Source organism: Bombus bifarius, unplaced genomic scaffold (assembly GCF_011952205.1).
Source record: "Bombus bifarius isolate JDL3187 unplaced genomic scaffold, Bbif_JDL3187 scf7180000008151_frag, whole genome shotgun sequence".
Classification (NCBI taxonomy): Eukaryota; Metazoa; Arthropoda; class Insecta; order Hymenoptera; family Apidae; genus Bombus; species Bombus bifarius.
The window spans coordinates 4,135-22,831 of NW_022884478.1; the positions used below are offsets into that span (position 1 = coordinate 4,135).

Sequence of the window (18,697 nt, forward strand, 5' to 3'; positions counted from 1 at the left end):
ACGCCGCGCGACTCTCTGCCTGGCCCAGGTCACACACCGCGGGCCAGACGGACACCAGATGTCCGCTCTTCCGTACGGCGTACCCTCAATAGCCTTAAGCACCGTCCATAAATCATAGATTTCCTAGAAAACGTCCTTTAAACAAAACAAACATCAGGTCCCCAGGAGTTTCTAAACACTATTGTCGACCACGGAAGGACAAGGGAAAGTTGTTTTTCTCATGCACGCGGCAACTTTCCCCCCATTAATCACTTTCTCTCGAGGGCAGTTAAGACCCTTCGTTTAACCAATTAAAAACGAAGGCTATTCCCTCGCTCTCCTAAATAACATCGGCACGAACAAATCCGATGGTCCCGTGCGCGAGACGGATCCTTAGCCTTCCTCCGAGACAGCATCGTCTCCCAAGAGGCACTGATTTCACATCCTTCGAACGGTCAACATCCTTCGAGCGGGTAGACACACCCGCAGATCAGTCACTCAATCATCTCGTACACACGCACCAGTGTAACTATCCTCGTTAGAAGTTGTGGAATAAACGGTGAAATATAACTTACTACTGTGTCATATTCAATCAACCACCTCTGTTATCCTACCCGAAACAGGGGAACGACTACTTCGCGGCGTCGATTCACCGAATCGTAGCGAGAATTTACGCCTCTCGCTGACGCGTTTTCCTCGCGACCGCGTCTCTCCGCGAACGGTCGTAACAGCTGATGAAACAAAGGAATGAGTAATTTGTAAAGACAGGAAAACAGCAATTAACGTACATCCAGCTACAATTGAAAATAACTTTCTTCGCTTTAAATGAAATTCCAATCAAATACGTTTTATCAGACTCGACTAACAATCAATATTATTAGCTCAACAAATACTCGAGATTCCCAATGTTTTTTGTCGAGTTTCAAATAGAAAGTTAATTACTCGCTTGTCGGAACGTCCATCGGCATCGAAGACCGTGAACCAATCTACGTTATCTTCTCCTTCGTTTCAGGCTGTCGCTGGCGATACCAGTCAACCGCGAAGGTTACTCGAGATGCAGCATGTACGATGTAAATTACACGGAAATTTTGCTAAATGGAAGCCACGTATCGGACCCATCGTGGCCAACGAAAGATTGCCAACAAGGATGGGAATTTAATTATACCACCGTCCCTTATGCGTCTGTGGCATCCGAGGTGACAGAAAATGTTCGACCTGTAATTTCCTGCTTTTTGAATATTTTATCTGTTCCTATCAATCAATCCCTTTATACTGTGTATGTCGTATTCGATTATTTGCATGATCTATTTCGATAAAAAATAAGCGTAGTGTACAATTTTTGGAAAGAAAGAAGAACGATGGAAAGGGTCGAATAAACGTTTGTGGAAAGATCGATAGTTCAGAAGTGGGAAAATTAACAATGTCGATTTCCACAGAGGAAAATTATAGTACGTAACAGGATTACTAGTACATATTGCAGTAATAATTAGTGCATGTAGTGAAATTACAGAGTACATTCTAAATTCAAGCGTTACATTGCCAAATAAAATACAATCTGAAAATGAAACTGAAAATGAAAATACCGGATTGAAAAGAAACTTTAATAAAACGTTATAACGAGCAACAGCGCGAACACACAGATTTGTTCGACATAAATTGCAAGACTTTTTGCTCCAGTGGATTTCCATGAACTTTGCGTCGCTCGTCAGGAGGAGAATTATTCATCGAGGGGTAGGAAGCATCCAGAAGAAGGACGCGAGAACGCGCAGGGTCTTAAGCTTCTCCTTCTTTCTTCCTCAAAGGGAAAGGAAAAAGGACAGAGGCGCGCTTCATTAGGAATTTCGAAACTTTGATCGAAAATTCGTTTAATCGAGGCGTTGAAATTGCTATAAGATTCCCGTGATGCTGATAGTGATCAGAAGTAAATCATTCGACTGTAGTTTTCTGTTGCAGCTGGGATGGGTTTGTCAGTATGATGCACTGCCAACCATAGCTCAAAGTATCTTCTTCATCGGCGCTATCTTCGGAGGATTAATTTTTGGATGGGTTGCTGATCAATATGGAAGAATACCAGCTTTGCTCGGAGCTAATTTAATGGGATTTCTCGCTGGGGTGGCTACTGCGTTCACGGGTAGCTTCTGGCAGTTCACTTTGTGTCGTTTTTTCGTTGGATTCGCCTTTGATAATTGCTTCACTATGATGTACATATTAGGTAACCGTTTTTCAATAATTTCTTTTTTGCCCTGGAATTGAGTTTGAAAGCCACACAGTGGCTACAAAAAGTACTTGTACGTATGTATCCTTATTTCCCAATGAAGCGTTTCTCTTCCTTTTTTTTAAATCAGTTTTTACGTTTCATTTTGATAGCATTAATTATTTATAAGCATGTATGAAAGTATTACAAATGATACGAAAGCTAATATTTTAATCAGTCTTATCTTAAGACTTAGTCTCAATTAATTGGTATATATATAAATGACGTTCTAAATACGATGGTGTACAGTTACTTTTTGTAATTACTGTAAGCAGGAAGATCTCTAAGTTTAAATAACAAAGTAATCTCTACAACATACTGTAAAACTGTTGTTATGCTTGATTTACGACTGACGTTTCTACAAGTATATGAATTTTGCAACAGAACTCACGTTGCCATGCAACAATTTAAATAAAATTGAAAACCATTCAAAGTTACGAAGAAAGATGCTTAAATACATATGAATATACATGAGGTCATACATATTTATTTTTTAACTGCGGCGTTTATATCAAAGAGAGGGAGAGAGACAGAGAAAAATTAATTTTCCTGTTTTATAAGAATTTCATGCAAGATAAAAATATGAAACTTTAAGATAGTTGGATTTATATATACCATTGAATATTTATAATATTTAAAGGTAGTTAGTTCGCAATTGTTACGCCGGGAGACTCTCTGCCTGGCCCAGGTCACACACCGCGGGCCAGACGGACACCAGATGTCCGCTCTTCCGTACGGCGTACCCTCAATAGCCTTAAGCATCCGTCATAAAGCTGAGTCACTTGCCTGCTAAGGTCCTTCAAACAAACATCTGTTTCCGAGGAATTTCTCGAGACTATTGTCTACCACGGCTTAACTAAGGAAAGTTGGTTTTTCGCACGTACGCTGCAACTGTCCTCCCACTAACCACTTTCTCTCGAGGGCGGTTAAGACCCTTCGTTTAACCAATTAGAAACGAAGCCTATTCCCTCACTCTCCTAAATAACATCGGCACCAACAAATCCGATGGTCCCGTGCGCTAGACACACCCATCCTTAGCTTTCCTCCGACACATCATCGTCTCCCAGTACTGTACTGATTTTACATCCTTCGAACGGTCAACATCCTTCGAGCGGGTATACACACCCGCAGATCAGTCACTCACTCATCTCGTACATACGCACCGGTGTAACTATCCTCGTTATAAGTTGTGGAATAAACGGTGAAATATAACTTACTACTGTGTCATATTCATTCAACCACCTCTGTTATCTTAATCGAAACAGGGAAACGACTACTTCGCGGCGTCGATTCACCGAATCGTAGCGAGAATTTACGCCTCTCGCTGACGCGTTTTCCTCGCGACCGCGTCTCTCCGCGAACGGTCGTAACAGCAATCATTTTCTATACTAATATTTTCCCTCTATACTCGCGATCAATTATAATTTTGTTTTCTCTTTTAACGAGACAATATTCTGATTACAAAGGATTAGTTGTTCAAAATTGCTTTTCATTTCTGGACAACTATAGCATACCAGGGTTTTCATAAATTTTCACTTCCCAACGGAAAGCGAAGGTAACGAATGAATGGTTCTACAACGAACGCTTCCACAACTATAAATCTATGTATATATATACATACATACATGTATATGGTTTTAATTAAAATGAACATCTTCTTCTAGCAAACTTATTTAAAATTCGTAAAAATATCACATAATAATATAAAACAATCAAGTAACATTTTAAATATTCCATTGAAAATTCTAATAAATTGTTTAATATAAGATCGATATAATTCATGCTGAATTCATTGTCTGATATCCATAATACAGGCAATTTATAATACAAAATTTTATTATAACTCTACATGAAAAAATTTCAATTATAATACTGTAGAAATATATTTTCCAGTTATTGTTCTAATATCAATATACTGAAGAGAAAATCTAGAATAGTCTCTGTCTTGAAAGATATTTTATACCCTGAAAGTACAGCGTTAAGACCCTGATTGAAACTTTTGAAGATACTCTGTTGAAACGTAAGAACGCTGATTGAAAGTTCATCAGACGAGTCATTGAAACGAGTTTTCTTGATCGAATAGCAAGTTTGTCCTGCAGACAGCATTCCAATTGTGAAAATCGAGACCAAAGAAACTCAGGTGACGTGCATTAACCCTGAATCGATGACTCAAGCCGAGGTTGGAAAAATTTACAATTTGTTCGACAAAACAAGGCCAAGTTGACGAGATTCGTGAGCAAGTGGCTGGTTCGTTAATGATTTGGCGTTCGAATTTTCTTATTTCTATTCTAATTATCAAGGTCGATTAAACGATTGATCACGAATATTCGACGGAAATATTGAGAAAGAAGGCTCGATCTGTACGAGTGTAAATCGTATTTTAATCAATGACTTGAGAAAGTGAGGTATTGATTGAAACTAAGATAAGTGATACTAATTCGTTTCGAGCGCGTAACAAATTACATCATCGGATTCATTGATTTGCAAATAATTCTATATTCAGTTCCGTATTTATAATCGAGCGTAGCGAAGATAAAATGAAAGGGACATGATTATCCGAGGGTCTCACAACTAGAGGAAAATCGATGGGAACGAGGAAATCCTTAATTGTAGAAACTGCGTAGAAAATACCGTGGAAAATATCATATATATTTTAATAGAAATATTTTTGTACTTTTTTTTAAACATTAAAACTTTAGAGCTTTAGAAGCTTTATGTATTAGTATACGTATTTATACAGACTTTGAAATTCATAACAAATTTCTCTAGATAGATGCGGATTTTTTGTATTGTTTCGTATGTATACTTGTGTCACTTTTCTTTCTAACGATATTTAGTTAAAAAGTTCGTCTATATCATTTATAATAGATTTTGTTTTTATTTATATTAATGTTAATTTTATATTAATAAAAATCACTGAAATTTTCAGTATCACCATTATTTAGTATCATCGAATTTCTTTCTTCTTTATGTTCCATATTATTATTAAAATTCTCTAATAAACATTCAAATATCCTATAGAATATTTCCATTATTTTTCACGTATTATTTGCAGTCATATTTTCCATATTTTATTATCGATAAAGTTTGAGTTGGTTCTTTAAATTCCTATTCAACATTCCAGCTAACCAGTCGATATCAATAACACGTGCCTTTCTTCCTGCCAGGATTTATAACTTATTCAAGCAGAACCTCACTCGACCAGCTCGTTGAAAGCGTAGAATTCGATCAACTTCATACAACTCACATACAAACTGCAGATAATGCTAACAGTGGGAGGAAAATATGAGACTGCAAAGCGTATAAACCTAGTAGTTTATAAAAGCATTTACATATTTGCCACAGAAAATTTATATGTATGTAGAATATGTGTTATATAAAACATTCTGAAATTTCATTAGCATTGTAATGATTATATTGGTAAAGTTTGAAGCATTTCTGAAGATGCACATAGAAGTTACGAGATATTTAATGCAAACATTTATTTAGTACAAATATACAGCATAAATAGTTACCTTAAACATGTAATAAATGGTTATCAAATATCGGGATTTATTAATATAATAAATGTTTGACTATTTTTATAATTAAATATTTTTGTAATTACTGTGAAATATATAATTACGCTAAATAATGAGAGAGAGAGAGAGAGAGAAAGAGAGTGAGTGTGTGTGTGTGTGCGTGTTAGATTCGTTGTGACGAGAGTTGCCAAGTAACTGTAAAGTTATTTGAGATAGATACGAGCATCGCATTTAGTTTCAGTTAAACAAACATCGTTCTCTGTCCAATTAATACCTGTATATTCAATTCATTATTAATAAATTGTAAGTAATCAGGAAAAAATTTATATCTTAATTTCCACGATACTACAATATATTTGATGGACTGAGACAGCAATATTTCGCTCTCGTTATTTCACTCAACCATTCATCGACCAATCCTTCACAAATCCGATTATGTTTGGCCGAGATTTGTGACACTGGCTTGGCCTCGAGGTGACACAACTGGTCGCCGAACGTAGCCACGGTGACGCGATGAACGTTCTTGCCTAACAGAGAAGCGCCAATATTGTGGGACACATGTTGTATTAACAATCAAACCCCGGGCAGGAGCAATGTCGGCTCTACGCGGGTCTGCCTAGCAACGGCGGCTAGAATTTTGTTGATATCCCCGGTCAATATGCAACGAACAAACGCGATCGTAAGGAGAGGAAAATTTCCATCAGTCTTTTATTCTTGCGATCACCTTGGAGAGTTTGCACATCGTCTTTACGTGCAGTATTATACCAAGCGTCACAGCAAACGTTACTTTGTGCTTCAAAATATATTCTACGTTTAACAAAGAGTTACCCGGTTGACCGTGGATTCGTTATTGAACCTAAGAACATTGTCTTTAATATCTCGAGTGTCTAATCACCACGGTTATTTGTCAAACTTTGTAAAAATCAATATTTATACCAGTAAATATAATCTCTATTGTACAACAACGATGGCTAGTCCGAATAAAGATTCGTTACACGCCTCTAAACCTAACGCTTACCCGACATATATGTATATGTAACGAAATGTTTTTGGAAATGAGGCGATCGATTCGTGAAAACTCAAGAATCGATTTTCTAAGTCTTCTTCCGTATCTCCTCGGAACTCTTCGCTTCTAATCCCTCTTCTCTTTCTCCTTCTAGCTCTTAACTTGCTTCTTTTTCTTTTTTTCTTTGTTCAATCTTCGCTTCTCGAAGTCCTGTTTTATTCTCTATCCTAAGTCCCCGTCCCTCTCTATTTATATTGTTCGACCGCCTTGCAGTAAACACAGGGAAAGTCAAACCGTCGGCTAGTATTCTAAACATAAATAGTTACCTTAAACATGTAATAAATGGTTATCAAATATCGGGATTTATTAATATAATAAATGTTTGACTATTTTTATAATTAAATATTTTTGTAATTACTGTGAAATATATAATTACGCTAAATAATTTTGTATCTTGTATATAGATTTTTAAATTTACTTAATTGAAACTCTGCATTATAATAACCGTATTTATAATTCTGACGTCATATTCGATATAATTATTATATGACTTTATTACGATCCTAATGAAATTCCAATATATTCATGAATATATAACAGAAACGTAATAATACTTTGTTGTACTAATTATGATACCATCATATATAATAAATATAAATAAATAAAAAATGTCTATAAATGCTAAGATACTTTTACGAGCCAACAGGCGAGAAGGAAGAAACGAAAGAAAAGAAAGAAGAGAACGAACGTTAATCAGTTTCGAAACGTTAACAACGTCCTTGCGTTGGACGGTGCTCGCGTTTATCGATTGGTCGCATTGCGAGATATCGGTCAGATTATTATTATTAATACGATCGTCTGTAATTTATCTTTGCTAACTGTGCCGCACGGAATCTTCGTTTACAATAAATGAGTTGTCGCTTTTGATCTAACGGTAACACGATATGAAATTACAGGGTGACGGAAACAGCTGGGAGAAAAGCGAATACTTTTTCTGCGCGAATAATGTAATGTTAAAGGCAGTAAACCTTGAGAGGCGAAGTGATGAAACGAGTGGTCTCAGAGAAGCTTCTTTACGTCTTCTTCTCCTTTCTGTATCCTTTCTATGAGAATAATATCTCGTCTTCAGAAGAGATCTCCTCGCCCTATCTACGCGTTGTAAAGGCAATACAAACTGAATGATACATATATGTAATATCGTGATGTAATATGTTTACAAAAGTGGACAATAGAGATGTTAATCAGACAGATAAGACGATTGTGGCTTAACTTGAACTATTCATACCAAACGTACAGAACACAGCGCAATCCACACTCTCTCGGCAACGCCACTCGCAACCTCCGTCTCCGCTCGACTCGCACTCGGCTTCTCGACTCGCACTCTGTTTCCCGACTCGCGCTCTGTTTCTCGACTCGCGCTCTGCTTTTCGACTGACTGTTGTCGCATTCTATTGCCCTTTTCCTAGGCCCACCGCACACGTGTTCTGCAGACGCTCGTGGCCAGGGTCACGTAGGTCTTTTCCACGAAACTATGCACTTGAAAAGACCGATGACACATTGATGGGCCCGACGGCGCCTCGGCTCTCGCGACATTGTTCATAGTTCGCCCGATATTTCCCAGGCCTTTCGTCCACGATACTACATTCGGCCATCCTGCAATAACATCTGCCCTCAGATGTTGCCTTCTATCTCGCTGTCATCAGATGCGTCACTTTCGGCATTTAGGACCCAAGGTTTCATAAAATCGAGGTGTGCACGGGTCCTTCCTCAGGTACTGCTTCGCACGCTTTCTTCTTTTCTTGTAATTTCGCAGGTTCCCTTCTAGCTTACCTATGTTTCGTTGGGTTAGGCTACAGTCAAGGCAGTTGGACACCACGTGTTCGACCTTTTCGCGTAACCCCTTGAACCAGAAGTCCTTCTTGACCATAGCTTCTGTTTTGGTAACCTCGAAATGCCCACGCTCGTGCGCTTGCCTGACTACCTGAGCCCGCATCGCCTTCGATACTACTATTAGCACATCGTCCTCACACTCCTTATACAAAATATTGTTTCTTACTACCTGCCCATCGGCCTGACTGCACGTTGCGGCGTCCAAAATCCTACGGACTTCGATGTCCTTGTTCTGTGCCCTTCTCAACCGTGCAATCAGCCCGTCTTCACTCTCAGTTACATACATAGTGCTCGGCAGGGGGTTCCTACTCGGAGCATCTACATGCTGCATACTTTTCCCCGGCCGATGACACACCTGATACTTAATCTCGCCTAGTAACAAGGCCCATCTAGCCACACGCACACACAAATCTTTCTTTCTAACTACACCTATCGGACTCGCATACTCCGAGTCTGACGATTTGATGACACCCTCGTTTGTCCACACTTCCATCAAATCATCTTCTTCCTTTCTTTCCAACGGCGTCAGTCTTCGCGGTCTTCGCGCTACCGGCTTGTCGCTTTCCAAAACTACTTTTGCGGTTATTCCGACGTCTCGCTTCTTCTCCGGTCTATACCCTTTAATAATATCCCGAATGGCTTCACGGTAATGAGATTCTCGTACATGTGACAAGTCGATCTCGTCGGATTGTTCTATCGCGTTTACCCTCAGTACATCCGGCGCGTCCTCGTGATCGTCGGTCTGATCGTCGAGTCGTAAAAATGTCACCTCGCCCCGTTTGACTCGCAACTCTACCTGGTCTAAAAAGTCGGTACCTAAGAGTAGACTGTGTCTTGTCATTACCTTATTCGAGACAACATGCAGAGTGACAGTAAAGTCGCACCCGTCGACCGTCATTACCCTTGTGAACTCGCCCCAGGTACTATTGCCAACAGAACCAAAACCATCGAACCTAAGTTTGCAGTTTCCCAGAGGTGGTGATCCTAACCTCGCATACTCATCCGCTCGTATGAACGTAAGGTTACTACCTGTATCCACTAACGAGACAAACCTGCAGCCATCTATCGACACGTCCTTCAAGTAATTTCCCTTTTCGGATCTTGACACTACGCAAGTCTCTTTCGGTTGTGCCGTACACCTCGCTGCAATATGTCCAAATCCGCTGCACTTGAAACACCTAACACCTTCTCCCCTCTCCGGACACTTAACACTTAGATGATCCTCACTACCGCAAATGAAGCATCTTCTTTTCTTCATTGCATCCACAGATTGACTGGGCTTCCCGTTCTTCTGGGTTTTAGCCGACTTCACAATCGACTTTGCTCTGCGACTCTTCTGCTCTTCGTACATTACTAACCTCTTCCTCAACTCTTTGATTGACGTAGCGCCATACAATACAGCCTTATTGTTCTCGTCGTCTATTATTCCATCAACTATGTATTCCACCTTTGCTTCCTCCTCCATGTCCACATGGCTGGCTATTTCGAGCATGCGGTACATGTAAGCCAAACACGCTTCATCACTCTCCTTTTTTGTTTCTTCAAGTTTCTGATGAACTTGCCTACTGTTGACTTTCCTCGAAAATTCTTTCACTAGCCCCCTCTTCAACTCATGCCAAGTCCTGGCGTGACACTCGAAGCTCGCAAATATTTTCGCTGATCCCTTCAGCAGCTTCCTCGCGTAGACTGCCTTCTGCCCATCCGACCACATGCACGTATCAGCGACTTCCTCGAACGACTCGAACCATCGTTCGACATTTTCACCTCTGTTGCCACTAAACGACTCTAATGCATCTTCGACGTCTCTAAAACTCAGTGTCGAACCAACACATGCCCTTCGACAACATTCGTCACGGTCCTGATGCACCCTTCGCGTATCTCTCTTGTATCCTCTTGCGTTTTTCTTGTCATCTTCATCCTCACTTTCGTCGTCGCTTTCTTCTTCCGACGATATGTCGTTACCATCCATGGCCGCTCGTAGCCGTGCGCGTAATTCTACTTTTCTTCCCGTCGTTTTTAAACCCAAACTAGCGAGGCGCTCCTTCAACTCCTTCGTATTCATTTTCTCAACATCCTCACCTTCGTTGCAATCACGCTCAGCTCTCTGTACATTTTCTAAATCTCGTTGACCGGTTAGCTCTTCACCGCCCGTCGATCCCTTACGATACGATTGTCCAGCCCTACACGCCCGATTCAGCCTTGCAATCAGCACTGACCTCGCACCCGATATAGGGAGGTTCATTCGCGCGAGCTTATTCCTCAGCTCCTCCAGCGTCGAACCCTCTTCACCCGACAATCGTTCGTCCCCGACGTTGGCCATTTTTCACACAACACAAACTTAAACAGCCAACGATATCGTCTTTTACCGCACCGCGTACCGGTAAATTCACAACTAGCTCGAATAGCTCTGTTAAACCGTTTCGTTTTCTGTCTTGTCCAATCCCGGACGAGCCCCCAAAAATATGTAATATCGTGATGTAATATGTTTACAAAAGTGGACAATAGAGATGTTAATCAGACAGATAAGACGATTGTGGCTTAACTTGAACTATTCATACCAAACGTACAGAACACAGCGCAATCCACACTCTCTCGGCAACGCCACTCGCAACCTCCGTCTCCGCTCGACTCGCACTCGGCTTCTCGACTCGCACTCTGTTTCCCGACTCGCGCTCTGTTTCTCGACTCGCGCTCTGCTTTTCGACTGACTGTTGTCGCATTCTATTGCCCTTTTCCTAGGCCCACCGCACACGTGTTCTGCAGACGCTCGTGGCCAGGGTCACGTAGGTCTTTTCCACGAAACTATGCACTTGAAAAGACCGATGACACATTGATGGGCCCGACGGCGCCTCGGCTCTCGCGACATTGTTCATAGTTCGCCCGATATTTCCCAGGCCTTTCGTCCACGATACTACATATATTTAAAAAACGATATTTTATTGGTTTTATGAATATTGATTTTTATAACGTGAGGTTCTTCTACTCTTATTTTCTATTAAATTAATGATACATATATTTTAGAATGGCTGTCGCAATGGTGATGATGATGATGGTGATGATGATTTGCGAAAGAAGATGTTGAAAATTACAGACAGCATAAATAATATTTAGATTTCATGGAAGTTGATTTTTGTAATGCGAGGTTCTTCTATTCTTATTTTTCATTAAATTTCTATGTAGAAAATTATTAAACATTTGGATATAACTGGGAGATTATTTCATGAGTACCGAGTTACTCGATGGTCTCGTACCGAAGCTGATAACCAACCCAGATTTTCAGGAAAGCGATTAATAGCTTAAAATTTACTCGTGCGAGATAATAATCCAAAATGTAGTTAAAGTTTTTAAGCATTGTTTGTTAGGATTACGAGAAAATGATGAATTAACAGTTATGTATAGACACGTTATATGTATGTAGGAGGTCCAGAGCGTATTGGAAAAATTTACGGCGAATTAAACAGGAAATTCCGAGATATTTGCTCAAAATATCTGATTTGTGGAATTATCCTATAGCTATTTTATTTAATAAAAATTAATTCAGGTAATTTTAGAGAATAGAAATATCTGAAACTCGTGATTTAAACGAACGTTCGTCATTTTGGTTTATTATGAATTATAAATTGGTTCATTATGAAGCATGAAAAGTAAAATTCAATGGTACAAAGTGATTTTAAATAAGGAAGCGAGTTCCATGGTAAACATGGTTCGAGCATCGCAATTATAATAAAGCAAAAAAAAAGAAACAACCACTGAGCGGTAATTATCAGGAAGCCACTAGTTACAACTAATTGAAGGTGATTCCGGATTAGAAGCAAGCCACTATTAAGTGGCTAACACGGTTGCTTCATTAAGAGCAATTACTCCCTATTTTACGGCAACTACAAATAGACGTTGTTCACTATGATATATTTCCACGTGTTTATCGCATCTTGTCCTGTTATGCGATTAAAGAGTTACAACCTTGCGTTTCTAATTTATTGGACGTATACGCACCAGACATTAATTTCGTCTACGTATTCGTGAAATTGCGAGATTCATTCATCGCGAAGGTCAGTTCAATTGTTCAAGATAACTTCTCATCGTTTTAATCTGTTTTCTTGTACGAAAATAGAGTAATATTTACTTGTCATTGCACTGTGGATATATATCGATATGTTCGTTCAGGAAGTCAATTGTTTTCATCGAATTAGACTCGACTTTCCGTAGAGAATGTTCGTTTCGACATAAATATGTATCTCAGGCTTATCGATCTTTCAATATCTACCATAAATAGCTTAACAAGGTACCACACGCTCGTGTTTGAATTATGTAAATGATCCTGTGACTCTAACGATCCGTTTATTCACAGTTAATTTATGATATTGCTAGTTACGCGTGATTCTACCTTTTGTATCTTTAAGAAATACAGGGTGATTGGTAATTGGTGGTACAAGCGGAAAGGGGGTGATTCTACGCGAAAAAAGAAGTCGAAAATATAGAATAAAAATTTAAAAATTTAAAAATTTAAAAATTTAAAAATTTTAAAAATTTTAAAAATAACGTCAATTGAGACAACGATCTACAGTGAGATCCGTTATAACGAGACGTGATAAAGTGCACGCGTACCGAGCGAAAATTCAAAGTCGATTTTCTCGAAAACAAAGCCTCAAACGAAAAATTTTTATTCTATATTTTCGACTTCTTTTTTCACGTAGAATCATCCCCTTTCCGCGTGTACCACCAGTTACCAACCACCCTGTATAATTCGTAAATAGAAACGTATTCTTGTCGATAAGTAACGAAACACTTACGGAAATTTAAATGGGCTTGAACAATCATCGGGAAATTATTAAAGTCCTTGTTATTAGATCTAAACACGATTTAATCGTAGAACTAAACACGTTTGTTAAATTAATCTATATATTGTATATCTACTTTTTATATATTTGTAACTCAAATTTTTCTTCTTCATATTGCGTTAAGTTGCCCCAAAAGTTTCTTTCGTTTTATATTATTTTATTGAATTACGTATGATCTATTTTGTCCCAATGAATATAATTCAATAAAATAATATAAAACAAAAAGTATGCGTCTATTATCTCCTTACGAGACGAAAGAAATTTCTGCGACAACCTAATATATTGTTCCATTCTTTATTCACAGAATATTTCTTTCACAGATGATTCTTCTAAATATTATGCTTTTTATTCCAGTATTAGAATACGTTGGACCAAAGTGGAGGACATTCGTGGCGAATATGTCGATCGCAATATTCTTCACATTTGCAACTTGCATTCTACCCTGGATCGCCTATTATTTGGCCGACTGGAGGATGACCTGTATTGTCACCTCAGTTCCTCTTGTTCTAGCCGTAGGTACGCCATGGTTGATACCGGAAAGCGCTCGATGGCTGGTCAGCCAAGGTCAGATAGACAGGGCCATTAAAATCCTTGGTAAATTCGAGCGAATCAACGGCACCAAGGTGCCCGATGACATCTATAGACGATTCCGGGTAAATAAACCGATTACCGCAATCTTTTCCGTATTTTCTACTTTTATGATCTTTCCTGCTTTATGTGCGTTCTATAAATACCAATTTATATGCCTTTAAGAATATCATATAATCATTTTCTTTGAATAGAAGTCTAATTGGGTCTTTTACGTAATGAAAATTTGTTTACAACCTAGTAATTTTATATCTTATTCATCACCTAAATCGCCAGCGATAAATTGCTGTCAATTTCTGTTATTGTCTGTTATTGTCTATTTCTGTAATGTTATTTATTGAATTTGTATATTGTTTTTATCTTTGAAAATTTTTATACAAATAGATTAAACATTTGGAAACTGCTCAGTCTATGAATAGATCATGGCAATATTAACATTAATGTACGATATAAGGAGATAATCGACTTTCAGGGGTTTGATGTTTTATAAAGTAAAATGAAAAAATTTGCGAACGTCCAAGTAAACTATTTCGAAAGGATCGTCTCATACAAATATAACATAAACTTTCTTCCGGATTTTATCGTAATCTTTGTACACATAACAGATTCACATAAATTTGTAAGAAAAACAGACAAACGACATTAACTAGTTAAAAATTTGCTAATAACAGGAAACCTGTGCCAGAATCTGCAAAGAGGAGGAAGCAGACAAAACGTACTCCGTGTTGGATCTATTTAGAACGCCACGACTACGGAATATCACGATTCTATTTATTGTTATTTGGTTCGTATCGCTATTAAACAGATATCAAATAGATTGACGTAAAATCGGAATTGTATCTTGTAAAAATCTCACGAACAGTTTTATATCTTTTGTCTAAAAATACTTCATTTCTGAAGCAAGGAATTTGCTTCTCACATGAAATATGATAGCGTGCTTTTCTTTATCATATGAAATTGTTTTACGAAATATAGGATGGCGATTTCTTTGGTGTTCGATGGTCACGTACGAAACGTCGATAATTTAGGCCTGGACGTGTTTGTTACGTTCACGATTGCTGCAGCAACCGAGCTGCCTGCTGACACGTTCCTCACGCTCGTTCTTGATCGATGGGGCAGAAGATGGCTGGCGTGTGGTTCCCTCGTCATTTCTGGTATCTTCAGCATCTGGGCTTCTGCCGTTTCCAATAGTTCGTACATTTCGTTTTTATATATTCACCCTTCTATATTACTGATCAATCTTCTAAATAACCTAAGTCGATAATTCTGACTTAATCAGACGAATATTTTTCATTCGTATAACATTGTGCTTTTTGAAAGGAAGAAAATGTATATTTTGGAATATTTATAACATGCAAATGCTTGTAGATTATTTGCTACATTGCTAGAATAGTTTCCAAGCCCTATCATGTATCCGTTGTATAGATATTTTATTTCCCCTTCTACTGCTTTGATCATAAGATCGCTTCGTATTTCCGCATATATCAAAGGGCGTTGGCAATAGTCCTCAAAATGATGGGCTTCAGCGCTCCAGCAGTGCTATATGGCTTTCAGTAGCCGTAATCCATAATACAATCCCTTAGATTCAAATTGGCTAGATTAACGTTTTATAGATAAGAAGCTTATTGCTTGTGCTTAGCTTAGAGCTAAGCACGCTTATATTAAGCTTAGCAAATGCTTGTATCAACTATTGCAGACAACCAGACAAATTACAGACAGATAAAATAATTTCTTCCCTTTTTATTCCTTAAAATTTTCTAAAATTATTTCATGAAAAATTAGAATTAAAAACTAATGCTAAAATTTTTTTTTCAGGTATATATACAGCTTCTCTGGCAATTCTCGGTAGATTTTGGATAAACATTTCATACAATATCGGTCTCCAATATGCGGCTGAAGTATTACCAACTGTGGTTAGAGCTCAGGGTGTAGCTTTGAGACATATAATGGGATACGTTGCTAGTATCCTCGCACCCTTCGTAGTCTATCTCAATGTTGTGTCCTCGTTCCTACCTCTTCTTGTGCTGGGCACACTCGGAATTATGGGCGGTCTTCTGACTCTCTTTTTGCCGGAAACATTGAATAAGGATCTTCCGCAGACGCTGCAGGACAGCGAGGATTTTGGAAAAGATCAGAAGATGTGGGATGTACCTTGTATCGGAAGGTAAAATCACATAAAGGAACTTTCGGTCTCCTTTTTTCAAAGATATTCACAGATCTTCAAGCTCGAAGTTCAAGATTCTCAAGCATTCTGTTAGATCTACATCTTCGTATGCTTTCGTATTACTTTCTTCTTAAAATCTGTTAAATTTCTCAAAAGAAAACTGGACTATCTTCTTTCTTCAAATGCTTTTTAAATCTTTTGAACAGAAGAGAAGGATCGAGTTGGGAAGTTATTCAAATCTTTAAGCGATTGGATTCAATATTTTTAAACGCAATGTTTTGACAGGAAACGCGAGGAAGAGGAGACACCACCGGTCGCCATGTTCCGATCATTTTCTAGATGCAGTGCGAGGAATTCGATGAGAGCGTCGCTTCGCGGTGAACCTTTAAGGAGTAGCATGCTACGGAGATCGAGTATAAAATCGAGGAAAAGCGAAAACTCGATCACAGAGGTCGAAAGGCTGTAGCGAAACGTTCACCACGAAGTACAATATTTGTCGCGTTGATCTCGAGCAAAGAATCTTTAGTCTTCCAAAAACGTGCAATACATGTATTAGAGTAAGACAAGTTACTGAATCCAGGAATCTTAAATTCCACCGTCATTAATATTCATTATCACAAAACAGCGGATTTTTATGCAATTATGGGTGATTCGAAGATACGAAAATTTATAGAATGCGTATGACGCAAAATTTTGTAAAATATCCAAAAGTACAGCACTATCGATGATATTTAATGGATAGAAACATACTTTTGCCCAAGTCCTTTCGATTGTATCAAATCTTTCAATTGTATTATTGTATCCACGAAAATATGCATTTGCATAAAGATCCGCAATGCAATTATCATCGCAATTTTTCATCAACAATGATTGATTAAAAATTCAATCATTAGGCGAGCGAATAAAAATTAGAGTAAGAACGTAGGTTAAAGTAATTGTCGTAAATTGTCGTGGGTAGTTAATGTTAAAAATTAGTACTTTCCTTTGTTATAAAAGTTCCTGAAATTGTTCGTAGGAACACACAAATAATAGTTCTCTATCACAACGTAATCTAAAGGGAAAACCCTAACTAAATGACAAAAATATCGGTAATAACTGGAACTAATGAATGTTAAAAGCAATCAGTATATTCCATACAAACTTCCATCAACACGATTCGTTCTTCATTCTCTCAACACACTAAGACCGCAATCTTTAAACGCTTATAAAACCATAAGCAATCGCGAAGTTTAGAATTCGCTAACTGGGCGTCTCTCAATCCAGTTTTTGATCTTGGGCAGAAGGAAGACCTTTTTCTCCAGCAGCTTCAGATTCTCGTAATTCTCGATCAGATCAAACTTGTACATAAAGTTCAAATAATCGAGCAGAGCAACGAATGTTAAATCAGCCCAAGAGAGAGTACCATCGTAGAAGTAGCCGTCATTTTCCTTCACTTGCTGGTCCAAACGTTCTAAAATGAACGGCAGCGTCTCTTCAGCAGTCTTGCGTTTTGCAGCTTTGACCTTCTCGTCCTCCTCATAGTGGAAGGCGGCAATTTCTGAAAATTTGTTTTCAGTTAAATACTATTCGCTAATGTTATACTAATTTGAATACAGTGTTGTGCGAAATTTAAATGATACTGAAGATAGAATTACAATCCTTTTTAATCCTTTGTCTTGTATTGTTGACATACGTGTATCGTTCGATTAAATCAAATATTAAATCGGATTTCAACTAATAAATACCTGAACAGATATGTACTATCTGTTATCAAGATTCTCATAAGATTTATGCAAAACAGCACTGGATACTCACTATGACGAATATCATGAATAGTATCAACAGTGACATCAATATGAAGATTTGCCCAGTCAGTCTTTCCAGCTAAGTCATATTGTTTGGCTAAGTAACGGCAAATAGCTGTAGACTGAGCAACCTTCCTTCTATCAGCTACGAGCATAGGAAGCAGGCCATAAGGAGTCACTAAAAACATACAACTAATAGAATCAAAGATTCTATCTAACAAACAGATTATGATGCTTCTTAAATATCTAGCTTCCTGTTATCTGTTTTGGAAAGATATAATTTAATTTATTGATAATTTATCAGCAAACCAAGGGCATTGTCTCCTTAACAATACCTATTGTTCTCCCACATATCTTATAGAGCAATGGAGAGTAAACAATAATCTCTGTTATACTCTGCATAATTGTGTTCTACTTTATTTAGCTACTTTAGTTAAATTAGGAAAGATGAGATTTAATAAACAGAACTTCTTTAAATTTTAAGCTTACAGGGCTTTATTTCTGGCCAGACGTCCTTTTTGATACGTTCATCTTCAAATGGAATACTAGCATAGCTGAAGAAGAACGGATTGGTTCTGCCAATGCCGTAACTGGGAAGTAAGTCAATTTATAGAGCGGCATCTTCCTGGAAGTATAATATATACAAAGTAAAAACAAAGAATCATTGATGACA

General features: G+C 38.2%; 1 protein-coding gene and 1 pseudogene across 1 annotated transcript; one reads left to right on the plus strand and one right to left on the minus strand.

Moving 5' to 3' along the window:
- Positions 1–959: 959 nt before the first annotated feature.
- LOC117208675 (organic cation transporter protein-like) lies at positions 960–17,314 on the plus strand (the record flags this gene model as incomplete). Its single annotated transcript, XM_033449956.1, has 7 exons — positions 960–1,175; positions 1,933–2,191; positions 13,843–14,141; positions 14,748–14,860; positions 15,052–15,266; positions 15,892–16,240; positions 16,526–17,314. Coding segments are annotated over 7 exons (1,632 nt in total), but the record flags the coding sequence as incomplete, so codon positions are not given.
- On the minus strand, positions 17,100–18,645 carry LOC117208674 (annotated as a pseudogene).
- Positions 18,646–18,697: the final 52 nt, after the last annotated feature.